An 11,671-nucleotide genomic window follows, 5' to 3' on the forward strand; every position below is an offset into this window, starting at 1 on the left:
GAATCGCTGGTAAGTCGCTATGTGTGACTCCAGCTTAAGGGCGTCAGATTCTGGGATTTATTGTATACTGTATACTTTCCTGTGACTGGTCAGAAGTGCGCCATGACTTTATCTTCAGATGGTGCCTCTTTACAATAAACTAAAATGACGTCAGATGCCTTTAACAGTGTTTTACTTTATAGGAAAGCATGTCAATGACAAAGGCAGGCGGTACCTGAGCACATCTACATAGAAAAGAGCTTTCTAATTCCTAGACACACCAAGATCCCCAATTCATCACTCATTAAATATGACATACACATGCACAATATGTATTTTATTCATATACACTTCTGAGTCAGTGTCTCTCAGTTTACAGAAAAATAAAACATGGAAAATAAGTTTTATGTGTATACATGCCCCAGCATGGTATATTCTTGGCACATGCAGTTTGGTAGCAAAGAAAGTTACAAGGATTTTTTTCCCCCAGTTTAATATTTCGCTCACAAAACATTTAAATAATTACGGTTGAACGTTTCACACATGGGAATCAGACATCTTACAATTTCATTAACACAAAGTAATAACAGATTTTAGGAGAATATATGAAGAAAAATCCATGATACCCCCTCATTCCCCAAGCATGCAGGGCTGGCTTGTCTCTCTATGTTTATTACTACAGTTTTAGAAGTGAAGTGTTCAATTATTATATCTTCTGGTCAGATCTGTATTCTCACTGTACAGTTCAGGCCACGGCAGGGTATACAACCTACTACACACACGAGGACTTACAATACATAAAAGTGTTTGGCTCTGGTACAGTAATTTCTCAGCAGACGCCAGAAAGTATATTTTCCAACATGCCAGGTGCCTTAATGGTTCAGGTTTTTTCATGTGTCTGAGCATGGGTCTTAAGTTCATCTTCTGATCCAAATCTCAGAAGGCAGCTCCCGCACTTATGAGGCAGATCTGCAGAATGCCTAAAATCTAGGTGGGTTTTTAGGTCCTCCAGCTGACCTGTTGAGTATTCACAATATTGGCATAAGTAGACGCCTTCAGATGAATGTAGGTTTAAATGCTCACTGTATTCTAACATGCCAGAAAAGCCTTTCCCGCAGTCATCGCAGACATGAGGGTAGAAACGAGTGTGCTCTATTGCCACGTGCCGGTTCACATTAGTGTGGAGCCTACTGCTAAAGCCGCATACTTGGCATACAAAGAAGTTCTTACATTTGTCAAAACTTATTTTATTTAATAGACTGAATTGCCCGCGTCCTCCATTGTTATAGGCATCGCTTAGCTCTATCAGACGGCACGTGTGCTCATTTACTACATGACTATGCAGATCTTCTGGGTCGTTGGTCTCGTGCTCGCAGAACTGGCATAGGTACTGTTCATCACAACTGTGCTCCTGAAAGTGCAGGTACAGTTCACTACTTGTGCAAAACTGCAAATCACACTGCTCGCACCAATAGAAAAAGTCATTGAAGTGGATATCTGCTACATGTTGATTGAGATTCTCAAAGGAGGTGGTCTTGTACTCGCAATGCTTACAGCTCAGCTGCTCCTCCTCGTGCACTCTGCCATGATCCAGCAGCTGCTCATCACTGGTAAAACTCTCCTTGCAAACCTTACAGATGTGGGACTCTGTGCACTTGTGCTTCAGAATCATATGCTGCTTCAGATCCGAGAAGTATTTGCTGTTGTAGTCACACTGGTCACAACGAAAGAGGCCACTACTGTTGGCTCTCAGGAGCGGCCACTTCTGAGGAGTTGTCAGATTGGAGGAGGGGCTGCCTTCGGGGCTCTCTTGTATCTGAAGTGGGACATCTTTTATTTCTTCCTCAGTGACGGGGGAGGGAACGCACTCAGGCTCTTCAGTGTGGACTTCTACAACTGCCTCTTCATGAACTGGTTGGGGGATTAGTGTGGGAGACTCGCACATCTCTCGGCTTTCTCCATTAGTACTGGGCTGCTCCTCTAGGAATCAAACACAGTAACATTTATTATTTTCTCATGTTTCAGTAATCACATATTAACCCTTTACTGCCATTGGACGGGATAGTACATCCAAGGTCAGATCCCCCGCTTTGATGTGGGCTCCATAGTACATCCAAGGTCAGATCCCCCGCTTTGATGTGGGCTCCGGCGGTGAGCCCGCATCAAAGCCGGGACATGTCAGCTGTTCAAAACAGATGACATGTGCCCGCAATAGGCATGGGTGGCATCGCGACCCACCAGCACCCATTAACCAGTTAAATGCCGCTGTCACTTACCGTGGCATTTAATGTGTGCTTCCGGCTATCAGGCCGGAAATACGCGCACCGCTGACCCCCGTCACGTGGTCGGGGGTCATCGGTTCGTTGGCGTAACAACCTGAGGTCTCCTTGAGACCTCTATGGTTGTTGATGCCGGATTGCTATGAGCGCCACCTTGTGGTCGGCGCTCATAGCAATTCTGCTACATAGAGGTGATCCGAGCATAGCCTGTATGTAGCAGAGGCGATCAAGCTATGGCAGCTTCTAGCCTCCCATGGAGGCTATTGAACCATGCCAAAAGTTAAAGAAAAATATTTTTAAAACTATTAAAAAAATATAAAAGTTTAAATCACCCCCCTTTCGCCCTAAAATAAAACAAAAAAACAAAAAACAAATCAAACCTACACATATTTGGTATCGACGCGTTCAGACTCGCCCGATCAATAAAAAAAAAAAAAAAAAAGGATTAACCCGATCGCTAAACGGCGTAGCGAGATAAAAATCGAAACACCAGAATTACGTTTTTTTGGTCGCCGTGACATTGCATTAAAATGCAATGACGGGCGAACAAAAGTTCGCATCTGCACAAAAGTGGTATCATTAAAAACATCAGCTCGGCGCGCAAAAAATAAGATCGCCCCCAACCCGTCACCATGAAAAATGGAGACGCTACGGGTCTTGGAAAATTGCGCAATTTTTTTTTCTTTTTTTAGCAACACTTGGAATTTTTTTTCACCACTTAAATAAAAAAGAACCTAGACATGTTTGGTGTCTATGAACGCATAATGACCTGGAGAATCATAATGGCAGGTCAGTTTTAGCATTTAGTGAACCTAGCAAAAAAAGCCAAACAAAAAACAAGTGTAGGATTGCACTTTTTTTTTGCAATTTCACCGCACTTGAAATTTTTATCCCGTTTTCAAGTACACAACATGGTAAAACCAATGGTGTCGTTCAAAAGTACAACTCGTCCCGCAAAAAAATAAGCCCTCACATGGCCATATTGACGGAAAAATGAAAAAGTTATGGCTCTGCAAAGAAGGGGAGCGAAAAAACAAACGCAAAACTGAAAACAAAAAGAAGCTCCGGTCACGAAGGGGTTAAAGAGATTACAAAGGAACGACATGACCAAGTCCATGATCACTTCCAGAAATGAAGTCATGCACATTATACTACTCCTAAAGCAGATGGAGAAAAGAAAGTCACATATTCCCCTTACACAAGGAATCACACAGGAGTAGATATTACTTATTACATATTACTAGGCTTTGTGGCAAACATATCATGTACGTTCAGCTAATGTTCACACTTGCATTATGAATAAAAGTCACAAACAGCGCAGACATATTACACTTAGATTATTCTGTGTAATCTGTTTCTGGCTTCTTTTTTTTTTACGCACCTTCACTGTCTGGAAGTTTAGGGTCAGCTTGAATTAAAGAACAGACACTGTAACAGTGATCAAAATATATCCCGTTATTCTCTACCGTTTTGACTGGAAGAGCGACATCTGGAGAGAGAGGGAGAAAATGTAATAATCAGACATATGATATTCAGGAATTACACGGGCAGAAGCCTGGTCTTTGCTATGAGGACTATGCTGTAGATATGTCACCCTTATCACAAGGAAAGGTTTGGTCTCAGGAACTTACCTGGCGCAGAAGCAACAGCCGAACTCTGCCCTGCGTACCGTGAAGGAAAAGAGGTCTTCCTTTTACGCTTCTTAGGATGTTCGTTCATATCGCTACAGTCTGAAAAGAGATTCCTCTACTTAGTTTACATTATAGTATACAATGACGTGATCTTCACAGGAGAAACCAATAGAAAGCAGCAGAATGAAACGGACATTTGGCTTGGACAATTACTCTGCAGATAACATTTTTTTTGTTGTTGTGGGACATACTGTGTGTACAGTTGGGCTAGAGAATCTGAGAACCCCAGAAATCCTGTTGAGGAATCTAGCGATAGATACTATCAGCTCCTCTCTGAGGACCACTGGCAATCAGATGATTGGTAAGGGTCTAGGAGCTGGCATTGGAAATTAAGGGGTCGATGCAGGAGAAATAAAGAATCACATGGCGTCTATTGACATGGTGTCCCTTAAGACCTCCAGTGTGGGAGACACTGCTTAGCCTAACTAACAGAGGAAAGTTCATCTATGAATTCTCTACACCTCAATAGGAACACTGGTGTAATGAATTATTCTGACTTAAAGGGCTTGTCTGGCCCATATTGATAAGTCTGCAGTAGCTCTGTGTGACTCCAGACTTATGAATTTACCCCACGCACTGTGTTTTGCGGTGATTCGCCAGTTTCTTACCCAGGACCAGAGGGTATGTATGAGTAAGGCTAGGGACAGACTTGCGAGAAACTCGAATGAGTCTCGCACGTCAATACCCGGCACTCAGATCGGAGCGTTCAGCTGCATGTATTTCTATGCAGCTGAACGCTCCGATCCGAGTGCCAGTGGCAATGCCGGGTATTGACGTGTGAGACTCATCCGAGTTTAACGCAAGTCTGACCCCATCCTTATACATACTCCTGGCCAGTGGGCGTTCCCTTGCGCCATACACTTCTATGGAGCGACACTGTGCGCTCTAGTCAACCACACTCACTGAATGGACTCGCTCCATACAAGTGTATGGAGCAAGGCCACGGTCACTAGACAGGCTCTGGACGTGGGTATGTATAACTCATACATACCATCCGGTCCCAAGTCAAAAATCGGCAAATCCCCGTAGCGCATAGTGCATGCACTGGAGTGATTCATAAGGCTGAGTTCACACGTGGCGTTTTTTTCGCGTTTCCGCGGCAGTTTTAACCGCGCGATTTTGCAGCGAAAACGCGAAAAATAAGCATCCCATGCATTCCTATGGGATTCCGCAATGCTGTGCTAATGCTGCGGTTTTTACCGCGGCGGAATCGCTTCGCGGTAAAAACCGCAGCATGCTCATTATTTTGCGGAATCGCGGCGATCCCGCACCCATAGGAATGCATTGTTCCGCTTACCTCCCGCATGTGGCTGTGCACACCATGCCGAAAGTAAGCAGAATAATTGCGGATGGTACCCACGGCCCGGAGGAGAGGAGACTGTCCTCCGGGCTTTGGGTACCATATCCCTGTAAAAAATAGAATTTAAAATAAAAAAATATTGTTATTCTCACCCTCCGACGTCCCGCGCAGCATTCCCCCCTCTCTCCACGCTCCCGTTCCCAGTAGTCCTTTGCGAAAATGCCCGCGATGCCGTCCGATCTCGCGGGATCGCGAAGTCTCGCGGTAATTCGCGCGACGTCATCGCGAATTACAGCGAGACGTCGCGATCCCGCGAGAACTGACGTCATCGCGGGCATTTTCGCAAAGGACTACTGGGAACGGCTGCGCGGGACGTCGGAGGGTAAGAATAACAGTATTTTTTATTTTTTTTTACATTCTATCTTTTACTACTGATGCTGCATAAGCGGCCTCAGTAGTAAAAAGTTGGTCACACTTGTCAAACACTATGTTTGACGAGTGTGACCAACCTGTCAATCAGTTCTCCAAGCGATGCTACAGATCGCTTGGAGAACGCTAGCATTTTGCAAGCTAATTACGCTTGCAAAATGCTAGTTTTTCCGCGGGAAAATCGCGGGAATTTAAAATGCGATTTTCCCGCGGACTGGAATTCCGGAATTCTCGCGGTAATTTCCGCGAGAGTTCCGGTACGTGTGCACTTAGCCTTAGTCTGCGGTCACACAGAGTGACTGCAGACTTATCAATTTGGACCAGACAATCCCTTTAAAGAAGCACTCCTATGAAAATTTTTATCCTCTTAATATGTTGCAGTCATCATATAATACAGCACTGTGTACTAACAATTGCCTTTTTACCCACTTCTTCTGCTTGCCATTAGGTCTATGATATCACGTGATTAAAACTGATGAGTTGAATCCGTCTAATCTCTATGTAGAAACAGGAGGTCAATTTCCTCTGCACAAGTCATGAGTCAGTGCAAAAGTCCCTGGCAGGGGGGAGGATGGAGCAGCTGGGTCAGAAGCTGAAGAGGGGAATGAGTAGTGCAATGACCATATACTTCCTGTTTTGACACAGCAGAGAAAAAAAGAATAAATCTGGGTAGAAAGGCAAAAGGAGCAATTGTAAGTACACAGTGCTATATAATATGATGACTGCAATATATTAAGAGGATAAAAAACTTTGATGGGAGTGCTAGAATATCAGTATGCAATAATGATCTGTTATAATGGCTCCTTCATGGCACTAAACTAAATTCATAGCGGAAAACTAATCTAATTAGATCCTGGCATAGACATACACACAATACTACACAATGCAACATTAACTATCTACATTATACTCACATATGTTGCCCAATCAATTCTCATAGACCAGAAGTGAAGAGTAGTTTTCTACAGTCCTCAGATATTCTGTACAGAAATAAGATAGAGCGTTACTCCATCTGGTATGAATAATGGCTGCCATACAACAGTACTAAATTATACACCAACACTTCTAGCAGAATTAGCTTCAGCTGACATGCTCTGGAAAAGTTGTGGACTCATCGCCGGAGCCCGCATCACAGGGAGGGAGGAGACCTTGGGTGTACCTATATGTCCCAGGTCATAAAAGCGTTAAAGGGAATCTGCCAGTAGGTTTTTGCTACCTCATCTGAGAATATTTCAAGCATAATCTATCATGGTAGGTGCCATGAAGGATAAAAAGTGAGGTGAAAGAGTGATAGATTAAAAAAATATATATTTTTATTAAATACCAAATTAAAACAATGGGTGACAATAAAAAGACAGGGCAAAATGGTCTCCAAATGAGAAGGAGGAGGGAGGGAAAAACCAGCAATAATTGATACGTAAATAAATATATCAGTTGGTATAAAAAAGGCGCACAGTGCGTGGTAAAACGAGCCTAAAGAAAGTCAAAAATTGAGATCCATAATTCCTGAAAATCTTTCAATATTGGCCAGCATACACACAGCAATTGCAACATTAGTTGCTAAATCTGCTGATTTGAAAGGTGCCCAAAGCATTGTAAGATGCAGCCTATTTGTGAAGAGGACGGATGGACCAAATGTAAAGAAGAACACAGTGTTGAAAATGGTAGTAAAAAGGGGTAGGTGCCGTTTATGCTTATATAAGTATTTCAAGAGAAGGGCTTAGTGCCTAAAGTTAAAGAATATGTCCAAAAGGTTTGATATAAGTCAATGTTACCTGCAATTGGCAGCTGAGATGAAAACACACACTGCGAGGCTTGTGCACAGAAATGATGGGTGCTGGAGATGCTCCCCCCACCGCCCTCATCAGAAAGCAGCCTGATGCAGGTAAAGAGAAGCTGAATCCAACGGCAGGCCTGACAGAGTTTCTAAATGAAGTATGTAGCAGAGCTCAAGAAATCTAAGACCACAGCTATGTACACTGTATATAGCTAATCAGTACTGGGGAAGGATGCATGTGGGCAGCTAGCCCAGCAGTGAGCTCTTGCTGATAAAACACTCATTGGATTGAGACAACAGCACAGCCTAATACATGACATCCCTAAAATCTGTAACTTAGCCAATGCCTCATGTGGTCCTCAGATTACATACTAAAAATCTGCTGACAGATTTTATCTAATGAAAATTTGAATACAGGCAGGTACAGTGACATCTATGCATGGCTAACGGATCACAAGCATTAGGGTACGTGCACACGCTGCGGATTGGGGTGCGGATTCATCCGCAGGGATTTTGTAAAATCCGCAGGTGAAACCGCAGGTCAAAAGACCTGCGGTTTTACCTGCGGATTGCTCTGCGGTTTTGCCCTGCGGTTTTTCATCTCCTCAATGGAGGAGATGGCAAACCGCAGCGGAATCCGCAGAAATAATTGACATGTCAATTCTTTCTGCGGATTGAAAACCGCAGATAATCTGCGCGGAAAATTCCGCACCGTCTGCACTTCGGTTTTTGATTCCCATAGGGAATCATGGTACTGTACACCGCAGCAAAAACTGCTGCGGGTCCGCAGCGGCCAAAACCGCTGCATAACCGCAGCAAAATCCGCAGCGTGTGCACACACCCTTAGCATTGGTTTTCTTTCAACAAGATGGTGCTACTTGTCATGTTTTGTTTTTTTGGTATAAATTCTTTATTTAGAAAACTTCAATAATATAACAGGAAAGGAAAAAAGGGTAAATATTTTCCAGAAATAGTGAAAGAATGAGAGAAAAAACAAACTTGTCATATGTTGTACGTGTCCACGAGCCATTCCCAGAATGTAGCAAACAAAGGATTGTGGCCTACACAGTTCATTAGATCTAACGGTTATATCGGAGGATACGTGAATGGTCAGGTTATGAAACTAATCCCCAGAATGTGCTAACATGAAATTGAAATTCATGTTTAGAATATGGAATGTGCGGGGTCACAGATGTTTGTCAACAGTACAACATGGCACAATTTTCATTACCGCTGGTGGAAACCTATGCCAGCACCTCCTGTGACGTATGTCATTCTTCCATTATCTTGTAATTCTCTTCCTTCCCACCTCTCCGTCACAAGCTAAAATCTGGCTTCTAGCACCCACTCCACTGAAATGAAATCGCCTTAACCAAAGTCGCAAACTGCCAACCCAAACTACATCGCCCTGTGCTTTACCTTCTGTATTATGCCTGGACACTGTCAACCACCCCCTCCTACTACAGATCATCGCATCACCTGTAACGTCTCCCATTCACATGCGGCCTCCTCATCCCCCCGGTTCTCAAGGCTGTGTCTGGGATTCTCCACTCTTCTATATCCCCTATATCTACATTCTCCTCCCACTTTCTTAAACTCAACATTCATTATCGTCCACATCTCAAATCCCCCAAACACAACAATTATTGTCCTTTAAACCTCCCATTCAAACACTTACTTCTGCTCTTTTTTCAATGTGAATTAACACAAATAGCTAGTGCAACCCCACCTCATCTCCCAACCACTTTACTGCAACATTGTCCTTTGTTTCTTTCCTTCTTGCATTGCTCCAATCCATCCTTACCTCTGTAGTCCAATGAATCCCCCTCTCCTCTCTGCCAATCCCTCCTCCGGCTTCTCAAAGCCCAGAGAATCCTGTTCACAATACTGACAAGGACCTACAAGGTCATCACCACCTGTCTCCTCCATTCATCTCTGATCTAATCTCCGGTCCTCACAAGATCTCTCCTCACATAACCATTTTCAAGCACAAAAGAAAGTGCATGTCATGAATTGGCTCCAAACTAGGCCCTGCTCAAATCAAGACTAGAAAACAATCCTCTTCCAAAACTCCCCAAAAGGAGGTATATTTGCTGGAGCGATTTCAAACAGAAACCTCATTTTAGCCCACTTCAAAGAATCTATCTGCACAAACCCCCTACATATCTGTCTATTGCTTAGCTATGTGTAGTTACACTAGCTCTGTACATTGCTACGTACTGCCAAATGCTGGCTATGTCGTGTAAACCTGCTTCCTTTGTCACTGGAATTAAGGCCGCTATAAAATAAAGAATACTAATAAAAAATGAGGCGCAGTTCTATTATCACGATCCGCCTTTTATAAAACCACCATATCCGACTAATAATACACAGGACTGAAGCTTCGGGGGCAGCAGTCACCCGTCTGTCTCCTTACAACACACAGACCCATAGACTCCTATTCTCGCTCATCAGTCGGACGTTCCAGTCTAAGGGGATCCATCACAGGTGAAGGACTGAACACATCCGCTTTCCATCCTTTCGTCAGCTGTTTTTGACTGATCCACTGGGAAATATCAATGAGTGGTGGGGGAGTGAAGATCACACAATTTATAGCCTTTAGGTTTGAACAAAATAAAAGATGGAAAATGGGCGGAAAAAACGGGAGACAGCCTGATCCTGAGAGACGCAAAACTGGGAACAGATGTGTGAATGTGGCCCAAGTTCACATGAGCAGATGAAGGAAACAAATCAGCTGTTAGGCCTGTTTCACACTTCCGTGTGACTATCAGTCAAGATCCGCCGATTCGAAAAAAAAAAAAAACGGATCCGCCATTTTTCTTGGCGGATCCATTTTTTTCCCTCATAGACTTGCATTATCGGCGGATCTTGACGATTGGTCGTCCGTTCGATCCGCTTTTGTACGGCTCTGCCAAGATTTTGGCGTCCGCTCAGCACTATTTCCAGATTTAACCCGCATTTCTGTCTGGCTGCAGGAAAAAAAATCTCTCTCGGCGCGGTTCCTTTAAATTTTTACCTTCAGCGGATCAGTACATCCGCCGATCCGCTGACCCCCGTTTCTGTCAGTCCGCCTGCGGATCCGTTTTCCGCTATTTTGGCGGATTTTAACTGACAGAAAAAACTGAAGTGTGAAACAGGCTTTAGTGAGAAATAACAGAAAGCCACATACAGTTCCGCAAGTCGTTTTTGTCACGGATCCGTTATAGATGGCTGCAGCCCGGATTGTGTCGCACCGATGAGGCGAGCACAGATTTCCCACCCATTACACTGGTATAAGGGCTGTGGGGCTACACTGGGGTTATACCTGCACAGATTCTGGATGCGACCTTTAACCTCCAAGGACAGCTGTGACTGGGGGTCATATGAGGGTAAGACCACCTGTGCAGGTCCTCCTCGGCGGTACCACCTAACACTGCACAAGGTGATGCGTGAGGACATCACGTTGCATCACCACATACCTGTAAACGCGGCACCGACTACCGTACCCGAACACTGGAAGCAAAAGTGTAAAATGGCGACCTGGACCAGTGCTACGCACGGCCGCCTCTCTCCTGACAGGCCGGAAAGTCACGCAGCACAAGCTCAACCCTTCCCGAAGCTCGAGAGCAACAAGCGGCGAGAGGTAACCAGAGCGGCACCGGCAGAGAGAGTGTGGCGGAAAGCGACAGCGACATCTAGTGGTCTCCAATGTTACCACGCGCTCTGTTTACCTGCTGCAGGCGTCAGGACGTGCGCCACTGGTGCCGAGTACACACGGGCACGTCACACATCCGGTTATTATATGAGCGGTTTATTCCGGGATTATGTAATAAAGAGACCTTATATATTACATAACTCCCTAGATGCTATTTCATCAGAATAGCAGGCTTATCCTTACAAATAAAAAGGGCGAGTCCAGTAATACGCCCTCTAGTCACGTTCTAGCCTCGAGTTCTGTATTTTTGTACTTTACCTTATGAATAACCTAATGCATTTCCCATTCTGGCTGTGGGCAGACGTCACCTGGCTTCCGCTACCCGTGTTGCGCCAGCGCGCCAAACATCACGCGACCCGTCATTGTCATATGTCGTCAGATATGTCACCCCACGGCAGGTGACCTGAGGGCACATGCAGCCTAATAGCTGGGGCATGGGTGCCCTCAACCATTTTAAAGCATGATTGTCTGATGTCTGTTCACATTATATAAAAGCACTAGCTGAAGAGCCCGGCGTTGCCC

The 11,671-nt window shown here is 44.5% G+C and overlaps 1 protein-coding gene across 2 annotated transcripts; it reads right to left on the reverse strand.

Annotated features, from left to right (window-relative positions):
- Positions 1 to 301: 301 nt before the first annotated feature.
- On the reverse strand, positions 302 to 11,226 carry ZNF639 (zinc finger protein 639). 2 transcript variants are annotated; one of them, XM_073578798.1, is made up of 5 exons: positions 11,166 to 11,226; positions 6,593 to 6,658; positions 3,890 to 3,988; positions 3,640 to 3,747; positions 302 to 1,959 (listed from the first exon to the last, which is right to left on the reverse strand). In XM_073578798.1, exons 3-5 carry the CDS (start codon positions 3,975 to 3,977, stop codon positions 860 to 862), a joined length of 1,296 nt encoding a protein of 431 aa, XP_073434899.1. In that variant the 5' UTR covers positions 3,978 to 3,988; positions 6,593 to 6,658; positions 11,166 to 11,226; the 3' UTR covers positions 302 to 859. The 2 variants fall into 2 exon arrangements, with proteins under 2 accessions (XP_073434899.1, XP_073434898.1); XM_073578797.1 differs by lacking the exon at positions 11,166 to 11,226 and adding an exon at positions 10,914 to 11,118.
- Positions 11,227 to 11,671: the final 445 nt, after the last annotated feature.

Source organism: Dendrobates tinctorius, unplaced genomic scaffold, assembly GCF_039654945.1.
Source record: "Dendrobates tinctorius isolate UK_male_01 unplaced genomic scaffold, ASM3965494v1 ptg000060l, whole genome shotgun sequence".
Lineage (NCBI taxonomy): Eukaryota > Metazoa > Chordata > Amphibia > Anura > Dendrobatidae > Dendrobates > Dendrobates tinctorius.

Bases quoted from the DNA above. Each gene is read 5' to 3' on its own strand.
- ZNF639 (XM_073578798.1), bottom strand. From the start codon at position 3,977: ATGAACGAACATCCTAAGAAGCGTAAAAGGAAGACCTCTTTTCCTTCA. The intron at 3,748-3,889 runs GTAAGTTCCTGA...CTCTCTCTCCAG, and splicing joins GGCTGTTGCTTCTGCGCCAG to ATGTCGCTCTTCCAGTCAAA. The intron at 1,960-3,639 runs GTGCGTAAAAAA...TTTGATTCCTAG, and splicing joins TAAACTTCCAGACAGTGAAG to AGGAGCAGCCCAGTACTAAT.